Source organism: Neltuma alba, unplaced genomic scaffold, assembly GCF_004799145.2.
Source record: "Neltuma alba isolate B1F8T4 unplaced genomic scaffold, ASM479914v2 tig00012536_pilon, whole genome shotgun sequence".
Classification (NCBI taxonomy): Eukaryota; Viridiplantae; Streptophyta; class Magnoliopsida; order Fabales; family Fabaceae; genus Neltuma; species Neltuma alba.
The window spans coordinates 258382-278151 of record NW_021637001.1 but is presented as its reverse complement, the minus strand read 5'-3'; the positions used below and the strand labels follow the sequence as shown (position 1 = coordinate 278151).

The 19770-nt window shown below is 31.9% G+C and overlaps 2 protein-coding genes across 2 annotated transcripts; both read left to right on the top strand.

The window, feature by feature from the left end:
* Positions 1–6909: 6909 nt before the first annotated feature.
* On the top strand, positions 6910–9467 carry LOC114728499 (terpene synthase 10-like). The gene is made up of 7 exons (XM_028915416.1): positions 6910–7137; positions 7277–7538; positions 7634–8012; positions 8195–8413; positions 8598–8736; positions 8832–9077; positions 9177–9467. Exons 1-7 carry the CDS (start codon positions 6910–6912, stop codon positions 9465–9467), a joined length of 1764 nt encoding a protein of 587 aa, XP_028771249.1.
* LOC114728486 (terpene synthase 10-like) lies at positions 7472–18141 on the top strand. The gene is made up of 6 exons (XM_028915403.1): positions 7472–7538; positions 16233–16611; positions 16837–17055; positions 17146–17284; positions 17383–17628; positions 17729–18141. Exons 2-6 carry the CDS (start codon positions 16334–16336, stop codon positions 18017–18019), a joined length of 1173 nt encoding a protein of 390 aa, XP_028771236.1. The 5' UTR covers positions 7472–7538; positions 16233–16333; the 3' UTR covers positions 18020–18141.
* Positions 18142–19770: the final 1629 nt, after the last annotated feature.

Sequence of the window (19770 nt, the reverse complement as noted above, 5' to 3'; positions counted from 1 at the left end):
AGAAGGTGGGCAATAGAAAAGGACAAGGATGCTTGTTGTTTCCTATATTTAAGAAATAGTAGTAGCTTTTGATAGTTCATTTATCTATGTCTTTATATATGATATTTTGGCAAGTAATCATTACTTGTTGTGTGTGTGTGTGTAGTTTTGTATACCTCATAGGGAGGTGTACACATTGTCGGGCGTAGGCAAGTGCCATCGGCTGACATTGCAGTTATATTTAAGTATATTATTAGTAAGTGAGCCTATATAAATGCTTACTAATGCAGTTTGGACCTATTAGCATAAAATTATTTCAAGTCTCTATTTACTGTAAGTTATGGACAGGGTTTGATTATGAATCACTAGTCAAGATTTTTGAAAGCTATGAATTTCTAAGCAATATTGTTTACAAGTTCAACTCCTGTATTAGAATAGGAAGCTCTCCCAACATACCCAAGCTTGAACATGAGACCACTAGTTAAGCTAGCCAAACCCCTTACCAATTTGACCAATCGCTTGTTTAAAAATGACACCAAAGCTCGTGAACTAGCCTTGAGTTCGCATGTCTAACGAATTGCTTTTGATAATATGAGAATTTTATTGTATGCGGCCTCTAAATTGCTGACCCTTTTAGGCCTTGGCCTTTCAAGGGATGGCCCTTATTGATGGCACTAGTTTTTTTACATATAAATTTGAAAAAAATTATTAAACAAATAATTTACATAATTAACAATTTTCAAAAATATTACACTATCTCTACTATATTTATTATTTATATAAAAAGTGATTAATCAATACTTACTTTTATTATATTTAAGAAAACAATCTTTAGTATTTTTACTGTATTTATATGGATAGAGAAGAGGGGGAGTGAATAAACTTGCCTTTCGGAGTAAAATCTTAGGGTGATCTTTCACAGGATAATAGGAAGCTTTGAGAAAATCAAGTTGACCAAAAGATTTGAGACTATCTCCAGACGTAGGATGAAGTTGGAGAGTATCTTGAAAAACAAAGCCCTGTTGCCAAACACGATTCACCACAGTGGAATTCCCAGGAAGCTGAAACTCGGCATAAATGATCATCGTACCCTGCTCAAAACTCGCAGAAACGGCATGGACGTCAAAGCTAAGGTTTCCTTTCTCCAACCTCGTACCATATGTGGTTATGGGAGAGATATAAAGTCGCCATAGTGCCATCAGATTTCTTAAATGCCATGAAAACTTGAGAACCTACCATGGCTGTGGAAGTAGGATTAATAGCCCAGGCAATCCAGCGATTGTGTTTAACGTTATCTTTCTTGAGGGGCTCCATTTGATTTGTCAAGAGTAGTTAGAGTTAAATGGACTAGCATTGTATTTGTAATTGTGCGATGTATAGGCCACAAAAAGTATCTTTTTTGAAAAATTGAAAATGTAATATATATATATATATCTCAATGATTAAAGAAACAGGCTAAACGGTTGGGTTGGTTGAATCTTTAATCGGAATTATTGACGATTCAATTTGGCTAAAAAACAACCATCATGAGCCATTATTAAGCGAGAGTGGTTTTTAAAAAGTTGGACGGTTTTTTTTGGGAGTCGTGAAAATGCTGAAAAGAATTTAATAAAATCTATAAAAATAAAATAACTAACCCTCTCAAGAAGTCCAATATATTTTTAGTTAATTGGTTGTCATATAGTTATTGATGAGTGATATTGAATTGTTAGCCTCTCCAGTAATTGTGTTAGAAATGACATTTTATACTTGAAAGAGAGTTATAAGGAGACCAATAGATATTTGTAGGTAGCTAATTGTACTATAGATTAACAAAGTGATTTTTAAGTTAATTAATCAAGTGAAAACAAGGTTGATGAAGCTAGCAAGGCATTGGTGAATCTAGGTTATTCTTTTTGACATTTGCTGATTTAATTTGGTAAATCTTTGCTTTATTTAATTTTAATTTTATTTCATTTGCTCAACTTGAAGGAAAAGAGGAAATTTAATGTCTAATCACTGGTCGACTGAGTTTTCTATGGGATCAACCTTGATACACTATTAACTGCTTCGCAACTGATTCACTTACGGTATCTATCAATTTTTGGTAGTTTGGCATCGTTGTCGGCTCAAGGCAATTGGTGGTTTGAATTAGAAATCTTTGAGTAGTTTTATATTAAGTATTTTCTTTAATTATTTTCTGGATACTTTTGATATTCGTTTGGTTTTTGGGTACCTAAATATATGCCCCGCAAATGCAAAGCTACAAACACACCACAGAAGACCCTCTAGATTGGTTCTAAACTGGCTTGCTAGCTAATGTTCTAGAGACCAGGTAACATTAGTTTGCGCACCTAAAACCATGAAGCTACCTGATTAAGATAAAAATAATACCAAGATTGGCAAAGAAGAGACCTTATACATTGCGCTATGAAAAAATTCACTCCAACCTAAATGCATCCACTGACCCAGTAAAATGCAAGAAACTGAAGCTTACTAAGAACCAAGGCATCATCAAGCACATAGATCACAGTTTGTAATTAACATCATATAGTAACCAAGAGACTTTGAATCACTGGTAAACCAAGTAGCAATAATCCAATACAATGTTTGAGACCAAATGAAAGTGCAGAATTGAAGCGACAATTATTGTAGATGCTACGTACAGATCAGAGGTTCAGTTTTACACATTCAATTACCAAATACAATCGGTATAACCAACCTCCAAAATCATTAATCTAAACTCTAAGACCTAAAGAAGATAAAGTAATGTAAAAGAGGGTAAATTAGATGCGAAATACCCCCCCTGATGTGAGGCTCCAAGATCTAGCCAGGCTCACTGCCTTAGAGTACCGAAGGAATTAGCCACAGAAGAGCTCCCATATCTATTGCGCTTAGCATCAACAAAAGTTAGGCCATGGGGAAAACAAGCTGCAGTACGAAATTGAGTAAGAGAGATGATGATGGGAGTCAGATGAATGTGGGTCCTAGTAAGTCAGATCCACATGAGAGCAAGTTAAGATGAAGAACCGCAATTTTCCACAATCTCCATTTCTCGCCTTCGGATCCGACGTCCAGCCATAGAAACGACGCCGTTTTGCTGAAAATTGATCCGCTTCTTTCATCCAAACGCGGCGTTTTTACTATCAATTGACATGGCTGTGTTTTCCATTAGCTTCCATTGCATCTTTCTCTACAATACTCTACACAGAATGAAATTCTCAAAGATAAGATCATCATATAAAAATAGGGAATCAATTAATTCAAAGCTTATTCCATACACCTTTTTTTTGTGGCCAAAATGCCGTGTTAACACTCAATTATCCACAATATAAATTATTTAAGCTCTCAAACCCATCAAAATATGATATGAAAATATATAAATTATATGGATTTGTTGCATTTGTTATACTTTTGATGGTATGAGCAACATTTACAATGAGATTCACAACTTTTTTAATGTTATTTACAACAATTTTTTCACAATTTCAACACCCCGCAAAATTTGAGCAAAAGGGTCCTGTTATAAATCGTTTACTAGACCTACTGACTTTCACCACTTCATTAACACTATTTACAACAATAATTTCAACACTTAGAAAAATCCAATGCCAACAATTTCATCTTCACAATTCAATATGAAGAGCATGCAAATCCTGAGTTGGATACGCTTGTAAGCAAGGAACAAAAAACCGGACCGGGTATTAAACCGGTCAAAACAGTGGGTCAAAGGTCAATGGGTCAGATCGGGGTTAGACCGGGTTAAACCGGTAATAATTAAATTAAGTAAAAATATATATATTTTAGTTATAAAAAATAATATTTATTGAATGGCTACTCATATTACAAAATAATTTTTTAGGATATTACAAAATATTTATGTATACAATTTTTTTTATTTTTTTCTCTTTCTCCTCTTTTTCCGACCCAATACAATCTTCTTTTATTTATTTATTTATTATTTTATACTTTTATCTCTTTCTTTTCTCTCTCTCACGTGAATACTTAGACTTTTTCTTCTCCATAACACATCACGAGGTGACCATTTTATGCCTCTCTCCTCCTTGAATGGCAGATTCAAATTTCTATCTTGAAAGGTGAAAAACTTCTTCTCTTTCTCATTCAATTTCGTTCCTCCGGTCCTCCTTCTTCGTTTCTTTCTTTTTCAAACAACAGAGGTGGTAAACAGTAACCATTGTTTCTCCTCTGCACATTTGTTCTATTTTATCTTCCTCCTTGTCTTCCACTTTTCATTCCACTCTTCCACGAGCACGTGTTCGAAGCGGCACAAAAGAGACGTTCAAATGGGTCTTTCTTTCTATGATTTTTTCTGCTTTTACCATTTCTCTCAACAGTATCCATGTCTTCTCCGGCGAGACGGTAAGAGTAAAAAAGAAGTAGGGGGAAAAAAAAAAGAAAACTGGCGACCCACCAACCCAACGGTTTTCCCGGTTTTTGCCGATTTTTTCCAGTTCGTTCCGGTTCATTCCGGTTTTATTTGAAGCCGGTTTTTTCTTCAAACTAGATCGGACTGGAGGCTGGTTCACTGGTTTTTCGGTTGAACCATCTGGTCCGGTCCGGTTTTTTTTTTCATTGCTTGTAAGTAACATAGACCATTCTATTAATACTAGACTTTGATTTTGATACTACTTTAAATTATTCATATATATTACTCCTCCATTCTTTAATGTAAGACATATTTAACTAATTTAATTAGATTACGAATGTTAGGTAAGTTAGTTAATTATAATAAATATGATATATTTTTCCTAAAACACTATAATCATTTTTCTTAATATCCTCCCCCTTCTCCTATTTGATTATGGTTGAATGAATATCAATAAAGACAATTTAGCAAAAATTGATTAATATGAGAAATAATTCTGATATTTAGGACTAAGGTCAACTCAATAATTAGATCTTATATTAAGGATCAGAAAGCATATTAAGATTTTTTTATTTTAATAGTACAAAATCTAAAAAATAATTTTTAAGTCTCATTTCTTTCACATATGTATATTAAAATATTATTTAAACTGTTCCAAATTAATTTGAAAAATACTCGCAATAATAACAGCACCGACACACGAACAAGGAAACTAACTGTGTCTATTGGATGAATAGTGCCGCACTTGCCTTTTGGCCCCCAGTTGCAAATTTGCAATTGATGACTTTAACTTTTCATAAAGAATAAACTAAGAAAAAAAATAGCGGACATATAAACGTGCTTTACAAATTAAAAAGAACACAAATAATTGAATCAGAATTGTGCATGCCCTTAATCACCTGAATGGGATAACCATGACATGAAAAGTTATAATAGACGGTCAAAGAAGGACAATGTTTGTAGAATAATTTAATAAAAATTACTATTTTTTTACTCTGAAAAATTTTAGGAGCCTAAATGTTTTCATGCATAAGAAACATTTTGACTTTTATAACACAGGCAAATAATCAAAGCTTAACTATAACAAAAAGTTTATGGGCATTGCAAATCTATCACTATGAGCAGAATTTAATATAAAAAAACAATCTCGCGTTCTTAACGTTATACATCTTTTTTTTTTTTAATTGACGTTGCACTTAATTAAATAATCAACAAGTCACTTTCATCCGTACCCCCCACTTGCTGATTCATATAGCGACAATTATTAGATATATGCGCTTATTTACGGCATGTGTGAAAACAATTCCGCGGCAAATATCAAAATAATTTAGGGAGAATTACCAAAATATCTTTAACAAAATTAATTACCGAAAAGTCCCAGTGATAAATGATCAGTATGAACCTGTTGTGATTCTTTGTTCTGAAACTTGATATTGCTTACTCTCTACTTGGCAATGGAACTTAGGGTAATTAAATCCTATTCTTAAGACCTGATTGTAATTCTCCCAATAATTTATATCATTGATGAGAGGTGGATCTACTTTTGTTGAACTGTTGTTTAATAGAATATGCTTTATTTTGTAAAACTTTCAAAAGGGGATGACTCCCATTTAAGACGACTAAATAGAAAATGTCATTTTAATGAGATCCCAAATTGAAAACAATAGTTGTTTATATGAGGTATAATGTATATTAAATAGGGATAAAGTTGAAAAGTCATTGAATTTTAAATGAGATTTAATGAAATTTAAGGTTTTTCTTGGTCTGTGTAAAACATGCTGGAAGTGCCTTATAAATAGGACTAGAGAAGTATTAGTTATAAATTAATATCGAATAAGTTAAGCTAGGGAAAGTTATGATCAAATTTCTACAAGGGACTAAACCATTGAAAAATGAAATTCACAATATTCATTATAACTAGCAAAATATGAGTTGAAAATTAAAGCACAGAAAGTCTTGCATCAAAGAAAAATTATTTCACAACTAGAAATATCATCAAACATCATTGATAACACAACTTCAAAACCAAAAAGTTACGCCTTTACATGTCATTTACGCTTTTTACTCCAAACGTATGCAAAAAGTTTTGATAAAATGAACTGAAAATAAATATGCCACAGACCCACTTCTTATGTATATTTTGAATCACTAAAGAAATTTTAATTTTATAGAACTTTTTTTAGTGTAGTGATAATGGTTGGGGTCGTACGAGAAAGTAATATTTTAGGTATTGCAAATCAATCGCTACGATACGAGCCAAATTCAATAGAAAATGAATCCAACGTTGTTAATGTTATACATCTTTTAATTAAAGTTGCATTTAATTAACCAAATAAGTCACTTTCATTTACTTACCCACTTATTGATTTATGTAATTAAAGTGATTAAATGTGCTCATATTTACGGCATGTTTAAAAAGATTTCTGTAGCAAATATAAAATGATTAGTACCTAATATAAATAGGGAGCAATGGCTTTCAATAACCACAGAACATCAAAAGAAGCAAAAAAGAAGGAAGTAGTAAAGTGAGTTGTAAGCTTTTTGCTTTTTCTCAAACCAAGCCAATGGCTCTCCGTCAATTCACCTTCTCAAACACTACTCCTCTCTTAAAAAACAAGATCGTTCCATCACTATCAACAGTAAAGAGCCCTTGTGTTCCTTGTTCAATCCAGTGCAAGGCTTCTTCCATTATCACTTCTGATCAGAACAGTACTTCTCGTCGATCTGCAAATTACTACCAACCTTCAATTTGGAGCCACGATTATATCCAGTCGTTAAAAAGTGCTTTTGGGGTAAGATTTATTTTATAATACTCAATTATTTTTTATGGCTCTTCATAATATTATTTCCTTGTTTTATGGGTATTATTACATACACAGGTCTTGCAAATTTTATAACTCGTTAACAATGAGAAATATGAACTTTTTACAGGAAAAATCACATGCGGAAGAAACTGATCGGCTGAAAGAAGAAGTAAGAATAATGCTCTTGAAGTTGGAAAATCCTATGGATCAACTTGAGCTTATTGATATCTTGCAAAGACTTGGAGTGGATCATCATTTTGGCCTTGAAATAAGCAACATCATAGAAAGTGTTTACAAAAGAAAGGACACATTAAAAAGGAACAACAATTTATATGTCACGGCTCTTGAATTCAGAATCTTGAGACAACATGGCTATGATGTGTCATCAGGTATTTGTTTGATCCTCAAATTACTAAGTTGTGTTGAGAATATACTTGTTTTTACATACCATTAAACATTGTGTTATTTGAATGTGTGTCTCCAGAGGTATTTAAAGGATTTCTAGATGATAACGGCAACTTCCCTTCTGGCCTTTCGGTTGATATAAAGGGGATGCTTGCATTGTATGAAGCCTCATTTCTTTCAATGGAAGGTGAAATAATACTTGATGAAGCTAGAAATTTAAGCTCAACTTATCTCAAGGAGTTTATCCATCAAAACAAGGAAGAAAATGAGACATCCCTCTTGGTTAACCATGCACTAGAGCTTCCACTACATTGGAGGGTATCAAGATTGGAAGCTCGATGGTTCGGCGATGTTTATGAAAGAAGGCAAAAAATGAACCCTCCTTTGGTTAAGCTTGCTAAATTGGATTTCAACATTTTAGAAGCCAAATACCAAGAAGACTTGAAAAATACATCAAGGTATATATATGTATGAAAATAATCATGCTTTTTCAAACATAGATCAAGGTTTATTCTTTGGTTTTTGATATATTGGAGGGAAATTCGGTTTTTATTTCTGTTTCATCTCAAACATATCTCTCCTTATGTTATTGTAAATGAAGAACTTTATTAAGGAATTTTAATGAGTTTTCAATGTATAGATGGTGGAAAAGGATTGGACTTGGAGAAAAGTTGAGCTTTTCAAGGGACAGAATGGTGGAAAACTTCGTGTGGACAGTGGCATTTGCTGAGGAACCACACTTTGAATATTATAGAACAGTTGCAACAAAGGTTAATGCACTGATAACTACAATCGATGATGTTTATGATGTCTATGGTGACCTAGAAGAGTTAGAAATATTCACACGAGTTGTTGACAGGTTAGCACTTTGATTATTATTACCTCCTGTTCTAAATATAAGAGCTAATTTGCAGTATAAATTGCACTACAAACTATCTTATATATCTAAAACCCGAGCTAGTACCTTTTTATTAGATACTTACACATTAATTTCTCTCATTGTAAATTGTAATTGTCTTAACATGTGCATCAATATTTTGTAGATGGGATATCAATGCCATCGATTCTCTTCCAGAGTACATGAAAATATGCTTCCTTGCACTTTATAATTTTATCAATGAAGTGGCTTTTGACATCCTTAAGGAGAATGGACACAACATAATTCCACACCTGAGGAAAGTGGTATGCCTTGATTCAATTCATTAGACTTCACTAGTCGTAACGATTATATTCTCTTATTTCAAATGTTAATTATATTTTGCTTACTTCTTTTTCAGTGGGCTGATCTTTGTAAATCATACTTGGTTGAGGCAAAATGGTTACGTAATGGGTATCAACCAAGCCTGCAGGAGTACTTAGAAAATGCTTGGATTTCAATTGGTGCACCTGTCATACTTGTGCACGCTTTCGTTGTACTTCCTAGCACAAGCTCTTCAGACTCAGTTTGCTTAGAAGACTATTATGACCTTATTTATTCTTCATCAATCATTTTACGCCTTACCAATGACCTTGGAACATCTAAGGTATCATGAAAGTCTCCTTTCAATTATTTAATTAACTCTTTCAGAATTTCATGAAGTATGATATTAATTCTTTTACCACATTGTATAACTGTTTTGTAGCGTGAAAAGGACACAGGTGATATAGCTAAATCGGTTGAGTGCTACATGAAGGAAACCGGGGCTTCTGAAGCTGATGCTCAAAGGCATATAAACTCATTGGTGTATGAAACATGGAAGAAGATGAATAAAGAAGCTACCAATTGTCCAGACTTCAAGAGTTTCATTGAAGTTGCTTTGAACGTTGGAAGGATGTCACTATGCATGTACCAGCATGGAGATGCCCATAGCATTCAAGACCTTGTGACTAAGAATAGTATTATGTCGTTACTTTTCCAGCCTATTGTTTTATGAACTTGCTTTGATCCACCGGCCTACCCTTACAAGTGGGGCACAAATAAAAATAAGAACAAACATGGGTAAGTATGGAATTTCTAATTTTTATTGTCATTTATTGCATTTGGAAGTTGTCATTACAAATTGCTCTATTGTTATATATAGTAATTGTTGTAGATGGAAACTGTGAGACTAGCCATAGACTAACAGATACTCAATCTTGTATGCTTGATAAACCTTTTACATGCAGTCAAATAAAAACAAATAGATTCTGAAACAGGGTTTGCTATCTTATAAATATTAAATAAAATATCAGAAAACCCACATGCCTATCCTGTGATAGATATCATTGGATTATTTTGAAAATTAAAGTTCACATATTCTAATTTGGTCGGATAAAAGTGTATTTTTTGTAAGTCATAAAATCAAAAACTACAATTAAAAAGAGCTACAGAAATAAACAAACGAAGAAAAACAAATACAATCATGTAATTAATTAGGAATCTGGTTGTCGCCTTGAGGACTCATCGCTGGATGCACATGAGTAGAGTTGGTTTGCAAAATATTATGCTTCGTCTTCATGTAAATCCAAAACCGCCGAAATTCTAATATGGCAGCCACACAACCTAAGAAAACTATTTTGCGATCGATTCACTTGCTGTATCTGTCAATTTTTGGTAACTTGGCACCGTTGCCGGCTCAAGGCAATTGGTGGTTTGAATTAGAAACTCTTGATTTGTTTTAGATTAAGCATTTTCTTTAATTATTTTCTAGATGCTTTTTAGGTACCTAAGTATATGCCTGTCAAATGCAAAGCTACAAAGGCATCACAGAAGACCCTCTAGATTGGTTAGTAACAGTAGTCTGCACACCTAAAAGACGAAGCTCACCCAAGATGCAAATAATTGCACATTCAATTCCCAAATACAATCGGTATAACTAACCTCGAAAATCACTAATCAAACTCTACGACCTAAAAGAAGATAAAGTAATGTAAAAGAGGGCAAATTAGATCCAAACAAATATCAGTTTATCAAATTAACTTTCATAAAAGTCAATCTAGACACTAATTGACTTTTATTTTAACTTACGTTTGTAAAAATCAGATGGAATAAAAGTCAATTTTGTCACCACTAATTCAAACACACCTATTATGTTTTGCATCATGTTTGGGTATGAGTTATTTTGCCTAAAAAAGTCACTTTAATTTACAAGCTAATTTTTATGGCTTATACTATATTTTGCTTGTGCAAAAGCTGCTTTTCAAAATCAAAAGACATTTTTACCTTAGATTTATGTTCTCCTTATACTTCTCTTTGCATATTCAATGTACTTCCTAACCAATTTTTCGTTATTTATTTTTAATACTCTTTTAAATAAAAATAATTTTTAACAAAAAATTTATAGTATTTTTAATGTTATTTTTTATTTTATATTTATATAAATTGTGTAGAGTATATCATCCAATTAATTATGTAATATTATTTGGTTAAAAGAATTTCACATTACTATGATTTTTAATTTAAATATATTTTATTCATTAAATGTAACTCCTTCTAGTTATAATAATTTAAAATTATTATATTTTGTAAATTTATTTTTAATTATTTTTATTCTTTAATAAAAGTTATGCTTATTTTGGTCATTCTATAAACTAAACTTACTTATCTAATGATAATCTAAATAACTTTTCTACTTTACAAACTAATTTTTATAAAAATCAATTTAGACATAAATCACATTACCTACTCTACCCAAAGCCTGTTTGGCTCAACGATTCACGGGGTATAAGCTCCTTTTTCATAACTAGAAGCGCGTTTCAAGATTTTGTGCCGTTTGGATTGGCAGTAAGCAAATCTGACTTTTGTGTGAAAAAGCCACAATAAGCTATAAATAGAAATTAGCTATTTGTGGCTTGTAACTTATTACCTATGGCTTTTGAAACACAGAGAAAGAGAAAGTTCAGAAATTTACTATTTCTTCTAGTTCTTATTATAAGTCTCAAATATCTAATTTGCGAATAACGAAAAGGTAGTTAAAATTAGATAAAAATAATAAATAAGTTAGAAATATATTTTTGTTTTTAAATATGTCCTCGTAATAAATGATAAAAAATAAAAAAAATATATGAGATCAGCAAGAGATTACAAATAATTTAAAATTATTATATTATGTAAATTGATAATCTTTTTATTTTTTATTATTTAGTAAAAGTCATACATATTTTGGTAATTTTACAAACTAAGATTACTTATTCAATCATAATTCAAACAACTTCCCTTTACAAAGTAACTTATTTATAAAAGTCAATCTAAATATAATCACATTACCCAATTTAACTTTTACCCAATCTAACTTTTTCAAAAGTCAAATTAAAAATAAGTTACTTTTCCTATCGCCAATCCAAACAAGCCCCTATTATTCCATCTAACTTTTATAAAAGTGAGAATGAAAATAAGTTACTTTTTCTACTGTCAATCCAAACACAATCTAAATGAAAACAAGGTTGAAGAAGCAAGCAAGGCATCGGTGAATCTAGGTTGTTCTTTTTGACATTTGCTGAGCTAGTTTGGTAAATCTTTGCTTTATTTCATTTTAATTTTATTTCAGTCAGGCCAAAATTTCATTGTGTTTGATCAACTCGAATGAAAAGAGGAATTTTACCGCCTAGTCACTAGTTAACTAAGTTTTTTGTGGGATCAATTTTGATACACTATTAACTGCTTTGCGATCGATTCATTTCTCGCCTTCAGATCCATATCTATTGCGCTGAGCATCAACAAAAGTTCGGCCATGGAGGAAACAAGCCGGAGTGAAAAATTGAGTAAGAGAGATGATGATGGGAGCCGGATGAATATGGGTCCGGGTAGGTCAGGTCCACATGAGAGCAAATTAAGATGAAGAGCAGCTATTCTCCACAATCTTCATTCCTCGACTCAGATCCGCGTCCAGCCATAGAAACGACGCCGTTTTGTTAAAGATTGATCTGTTTCCTTCATCCAAACGCAGCGTTTTGACTGCCAATGGTCATGGCTGTGTTTTACAAACCTTTGATCCTTGAGTGCCATTCTTTTATGTGAGCTTCCAATGCATCTTTCTCCACAATACTCCACACAGAATGAAATTCTCAAAGTTTATTCCATACATCATGGCAATATTGACAATTAAACACCTTTTTTTAAAACCAAAATGGCCTTTACACTCAATCATCCACAATATAAATTATTTAAGCTATAAAAGTACATCAAACCGATCAAAACATGATATGAAAATATATAAATTATATGGATTTGTTGCATTCGTTATACCTTCGATGACATTAACAACATTTACAACGAGTTTCACCACTTCTTTAATGCTATTTACAACAATTTTTTTTTAACAGTGTTAACACTTGACAAAATTCGAGTAAAAGGGTCCTGCTATAAATCATTTACTACACCACTATTAACAACACTAATACAGAATTTCACCACTTCATTAACACTGTTTACAACAACAATTTCAACACTTAGAAAAATTCAATGCCAACAATTTCATCTTCACAACTGAATATGAAGAGTATGCAAATCCTGAGTTGGATATGCTTATAAGTAATATAGACCATTCCATTAATACTAGACTTTGATTTTAATATTACTTTAATTTATTCATATACCATTCCATTAATACTAGACTTTGATTTTAATATTATTTAATTTATTCATATGTATTACGATCTTTAATATAAAACCATTTAACTAGTTCGTCTAAGAAAAAACTTATTTAACTAATTTGATAAGATTAAAAAATTAGGTAATTTAATTAATTACGATAAATATGATATGTTTTTTCTAAAACAGCATAATCATCTCCCTTAATATCGTTCCTCTCTCTCTTATTTGATTATAGTTGAGAGAGTATCAATAAGAATAATGTAAAAAAATTAATAAATATAAAAAATAGGTCTTATATTTAGTATTAAGGTCAATTCAATAATTAGGTCTTATACGAAAGAGTATATTAAGACTTTTTATTTTAATAAATACAAAATCTAAAAAATAATTTTTAAATTTCATTTCTTTCATATATATATATTAGAATATTAAATTTAAACTGTTCCAAATTAATTTGAAAAATACTCGCAACCGTGAAGATGACCATATAGTAACAGCACCGACGCATCACCAAGGAAACAAACTGTGTCTGTTGGATGAATAGTACTGCACTTGCCTTTTTGCCCCCAGCTGCAAATTTGCAATTGATGACTTCACCTTTTCATAAAGAATAAACTAAGAAAAAAATAGTGGCCATATAAACGTGTGCTTTATAAATTAAAAAGAACACAAACAGTTGAATCAGAACTGTGCATGCCCTTAATCACCTGAATGGGATAATCATCACATGAAAAGTTATGATAGATGGTCAAAGAAGGACAATGTTTGTAGAATAATTTAATAAAAATTACTATTTTTTTACTCTGAAAAATTTTAGGAGCCTAAATGTTTTCATGCATAAGAAACTTTTTGACTTCTATAACACAGGCAAATAATCAAAGCTTAACTATAACAAAAAGTTTATGGGCATTGCAAATCTATCATTATGAGCAGAATTTAATATAAAAAACAATCTAACGTTATTAACGTTATACATATTTTTTTTCATTAACGTTGCGCTTAATTAAGTAATCAATAAGTCACTTTCACACGTACCCCCACTTGCTGATTTATCTAGTGATAATCATTAGATATATGTCGGAAAACAATCCAGTAGGAAATATCAAAATACTATGTCCAATCCTTAATATAAAAGATAATTGACTAATTTAAATAGAATAAAAAAATTTGTTAAATTAGTTATTTATAAGAAATAGGTGTTGATTTCTCTAAAATACCTTTATTAATCATGTGAATTCGTTAGAACTATAATTTAGTAAAGTATTTAATATGTGTAACTATTATACGGAGTAATTTGGGAAAAAATGGATGATATGAGAGATAAAGCAAATTAAAACCTTATATTTAGAATCAAATTAAATATCAAACTAATTTTTATATTAAAAACTGGAGAGAGTAATTTATGTTTAGTTTAGATTTCTATATGATATAAGGCGGAGCTACTTTCCAGGTGAACTGTTTGAGTATGCTTTTGTCACACTTTCAAGAGGGGATGGATTCCATTTAAGACTAAATTGAAAATGTCATTTTAATAAGACCCCACATTGAAACAAGGATTACTTTAATAAGGATTTCAGATCAAGACAAGATTTACCAAGAAACTTTTTTATTGAAATATCATCATTTTGCGTCATTAGATTTTAAAAAGAGATTATTAATTATAAATTAATGCCCAATAAGTTACAAATTAGGGGAAATTATTAACAAATTTCTAGAAGGGACTAAACCTTTGAAAAATGAAATTCACAGTATTCATTACGAGGAGAAAAATATAAGTTGAAAATTAATGCATAGAAAGTCTTGCATCAAAGAATTATTGTTTCACAACTTCAAACATCATTAAACATCATTGATAACAACTTCAAAAACCAAAAAATTACACCTTTAGATGTCATTTACACTCTTTTACTCCAGATGTATGCAAAAAGTTTTGATGAAATCAAATGAAAATAAATATGCCACCAGACGCACTTCTTATTATGCATATTTTCAATCACTGAAGAAATTTTAATTTTATAGATTTTTTAATGTAGTGATAATGATCCGGGTGTTACGAGGAATTAATATTTTATGTATTGCAAATCAATCACTACGAGCCAAATTTAATATTAAAAGAATCTAACGTTGTTAACGTTATACATCTTTTAATTAACGTTGCACTTAAATAACCAAATAAGTCACTTTCATATACTTACCACTTACCCACTTGTTGATGTATGTAGTTAAAGTGAATAAATGTGCGCATATTTATGGCATGTCTAAAAGGATTTCTGTAGCAAATATAAAAACTATTTATCCCTAATATAAATAGAGAGCAATGACTCCCCCTACCACAGAACATCGCAGAAAGCAAAAGGAAGGAAGAATTAAGTGAGTTATAAGCTTTTTGGTCCCTCTCAAACCACCCTAATGGCTCTCCGTCAATTCACCATACTTTCAAACACTACTCTCTTCAAAAACAACATCGTTCCATCACTCTCAACAATAAGTGTTCCTTCTTCAATCCAATGCAAAGCTTCTTCGATGATCACTTCTGATCAAAACAATGCTTCTCATCGATTGGCAAATTACTACCAACCTTCAATTTGGAGCCACGATTATATCCAGTCATTAACAAGTGATTTTGTGGTAAGATTTATTTTATTTTATAATATTCATATTCACTTGGCTCTTCGTAATATTATTTCCTTGTTTTATGGGTATTATATGTATATGGGTAATATAAATTTTCTAACTCGTTAATAATGAGCAAATGTGAAATTTTTATAGGAAAAATCATATACAGAAGAAAGTGATAGGCTGAAAGAAGAAGTAACAGTAATGCTCTTGAAATTGGAAAATCCTATGGATCAGCTTGAGCTTATTGATATATTGCAACGACTTGGAGTGGATCGTCATTTTGGCCCTCAAATAAGCAACATCTTAGAAAGTATTTACAAGAACAAGGACCAATTAAACATGAACACCAATTTATATGTCACGGCTCTTGAATTCAGACTCTTGAGACAACATGGCTATGATGTGTCATCAGGTACTTGTTTGATCCTCACTTTACCAAGTTTTATTAAGAACATATTTGTCTTTTTAGTGCCATTGAAGATTGTTTTATTTGCATGGTTGTCTGCAGATGTGTTTAAAGGATTTCTTGATGATAAGGGCAACTTTCATTCTAGCCTTTCAGTTGACATCAAGGGGATCCTTTCATTGTATGAAGCCTCATTTCTTTCAATGGAAGGTGAAATGATACTGGATGAAGCTAGAGATTTTAGCTCAACTTATCTCAAACAATTTGTCCATCAAAACAAGGAAGAAAATGAGACATCGCTCTTGATTAACCATGCCCTGGAGCTTCCTCTACATTGGAGGATATCAAGATTGGAAGCTCGTTGGTTCATCGATGTTTATGAAAGAAGACAGAATATCAGCCGTGCTTTGCTTAAGCTTGCAAAACTGGATTTCAACATTTTACAAGCCAAATACCATGAAGATTTGAAACATACATCAAGGTATATATACGTATGTATGAAAATAATCATGGTTTTTCAAACTCGGAATCTTTAAATATTTTTTTAGTTTTCTTACGACTCTTTTTTCCTTGGTTTTCAATATACTAGAGGGAAAATTCATTTAAAGTATTTTGTTTTGCATCTCAACATACTTCTCGTTGTGGTATATTTTTGTTGTAAAATAAAATATTTATTAAGGAAATTTCTCTGGTTTTTAATGTGAAGATGGTGGAAAAGAATTGGACTTGGAGAAAAATTGAGCTTTTCAAGAGATAGAATGGTGGAGAACTTCATTTGGACAGTGGCATTTGCTGAGGAACCACAGTTTGAATATTACAGAACAGTGGCAACAAAAGTTAATGCACTGATAACTACAATCGATGATGTTTATGATGTCTATGGAGAATTAGAAGAATTAGAAATATTCACACGAGTCATTGACAGGTTAGAACTTTGATGATTATCTTTTTATCATATATATACTTTAGTTTCTCTCTTTGAAATTGTCTTAACATGTTGATTAACATTTTGTAGATGGGACATTAATGCCATCGATTCTCTTCCAGAGTACATGAAAATATGCTTCCTTGCACTTTATAATTTTGTTAATGAAGTGGCTTTTGACATCCTTAAAGGGAATGGACGCAACATCATTCCACACCTGAAGAAAGTGGTATGCTTTAATTCAATTCATTGAACTTAACTAATTGTACGTAGTGATTATATTTTCTTATTTCAAATGTTAACTATATTTTCCTTATTTTTTTTCAGTGGGCTGATCTTTGTAAATCATACTTGGTTGAGGCAAAATGGTTACGTAATGGGTATCAACCAAGCCTGCAGGAGTACTTAGAAAATGCTTGGATTTCAATTGGTGCACCTGTCATACTTGTTCACGCTTTTGTTGTACTTTCTAACACAAGCTTTTCAGACTCAGTCTGCTTAGAAGACTATTATGACCTTATTTATTCTTCATCAATCATTTTACGCCTTACCAATGACCTTGGAACATCTAAGGTATCATGAAAATCTCCTTTCAATTATTTAAGTAACAATTTCAGAATTTCATGAAGTATGATATTAATTGTTTTATCACATTGTATTACTGTTTTTGTAGCGTGAAAAGGAAACAGGTGATATAGCTAAATCAGTTGAGTGCTACATGAATGAAACTGGGGCTTCTGAAGCTGATGCTCAAAGGCATATAAACTCATTGATATATGAAACATGGAAGAAGATGAATAAAGAAGCTACCAACTGTCCAGACTTCAAGAGTTTCATTGAAGTTGCTTTGAACGTTGGAAGAATGTCACTATGCATGTACCAGCATGGAGATGCCCATAGCATTCAAGACCTTGTGACTAAGAACAGTATTATGTCGTTACTTTTCCAGCCTATTATCGTATGAACTTGCTCTGATTCACCGAGTGAAAAAAGTGCACCGGTCTACCCTTGATAAACAGACCCAAACCATTATAAGTGGGGCACACATATAAATAAGAAAAAGCATAGATAAGTATGCTATTTCTATTTTTTATTGTCATTTACTGCATTGGAAGTTGTCATTACAAGTTGCTCCATTATTATAGCAATTGCTGTGTATGGAGGTGAGGCGTGAGAATATGAATTGCATTTTATCTCAGATTAATAATACTCAATCTTATATGCTAGATAACCTTTTATGCAATCAAGTAAAAACAAATAGATTCTGAAAAAGGGTTTGCTATCTTATAAATATTAAATAATATATTAAAAAAAACCCACATGCCTATCTTGTCATACATATCATTGGATTATTTTCAAAATTAAAGTTCGCATATTCTAATTTAATTAGGTAAAAGTATATTTTTTATAAGCCACAAGATCAAGAACTATAATTAAAAAGAGCTACCGAAATAATCAAACGAAGAAAAACAAATATGATAATTTAATTAATTAGGAAGCTTCTGTTCCAGAAGCCTGCTTCTTGTTCCTTAGGAAGCCTAAGGGCCCGTTTGGCATGCTAGAATTAGTTTTGATGGAAATGAAAAGGGAGATGGTATGGATATAAATATATATATATATATATATGTAAATGGGGTTTAAAAGGGTGTTTGGTATGTCAGGGAAATGAGATATAATTTTTTATTAAAATGAGTACCTTTTGTACTTAAAAACTATACTGCCCTTGATATATTTTTCAATCTAAAGGACCTAACAGTGCAACAACCCACCCCAACTTCAACCCCAGCCACTAATGCCGCCACATTCCACTGTTAGCCACCACAGTCAGTTGAGAACCAGATTTGAAAATAAGATGGAACAAAAAATGCCAATATTCGAATGGAAGAAGAAGTTGAAAGGCGCCTCTATATTCCTTCCTTTTGCATCAGAAGCAAAAGGCTTCTAAGACCACATAATCTGTAGAATTTATTGAATTGAATATGCAAAAACGGAACAAAATATCCGCTTCTTAATATGCAAATCTTCGTGAAACACTTGATGGTCATCTTCGCCGGCAAGTAGTTAGATGCAAATTGAAAGCAGGAAGATTTAAGACATTGAACGAAAAAGTCGAAGGCTTTAACAAGTTTTCAATCCTGGATTGTGCAGATCTAGAAAGTTGAGCCACCAGATTGAGGGCATCAAGTGCGAGGGAAGGAGATGAGGGTGGCGGGAGACAAGATTAAAGCCACTGGATTGTTAACCATCATCATCGCAGAAGCTTGAAGGGCAGAAAGTAGCAACTGGCCGCCGTTGCCATTGCCAAAGCTGGCCACCGCCATTATCTCTCTCTAACACAAAGATATGTAAAAATACTTTATTTTGTCATAAAAAATCATATTAATTAAAAAAAGTATTGTTTAAATATGATATTTTTAATAAAAAACTTAAAATAATAATAAAAAGTTAAAATAGACAGCAGCAAGAAAAAATGTTGACACTGAAAGGTGCTTTATTCAGTGGCGACATGTTGAGTTGCCACTAATAACTGCAGCCGTTAAAAGTCCTTTTCAACGGCGACATTATGAGTCGCCGCTAAAACTCTCACTTTTGAAAATTGACCTTTAGTGGTGATTCTAAAAAGTTGATGCTGAAAGTATACTTTTAGCAGTTACCGGTAAAAGTCATAGCTGAAAATCTTTTTTTTTTTTGGGTAATTTTGAATTATTTTGTTTG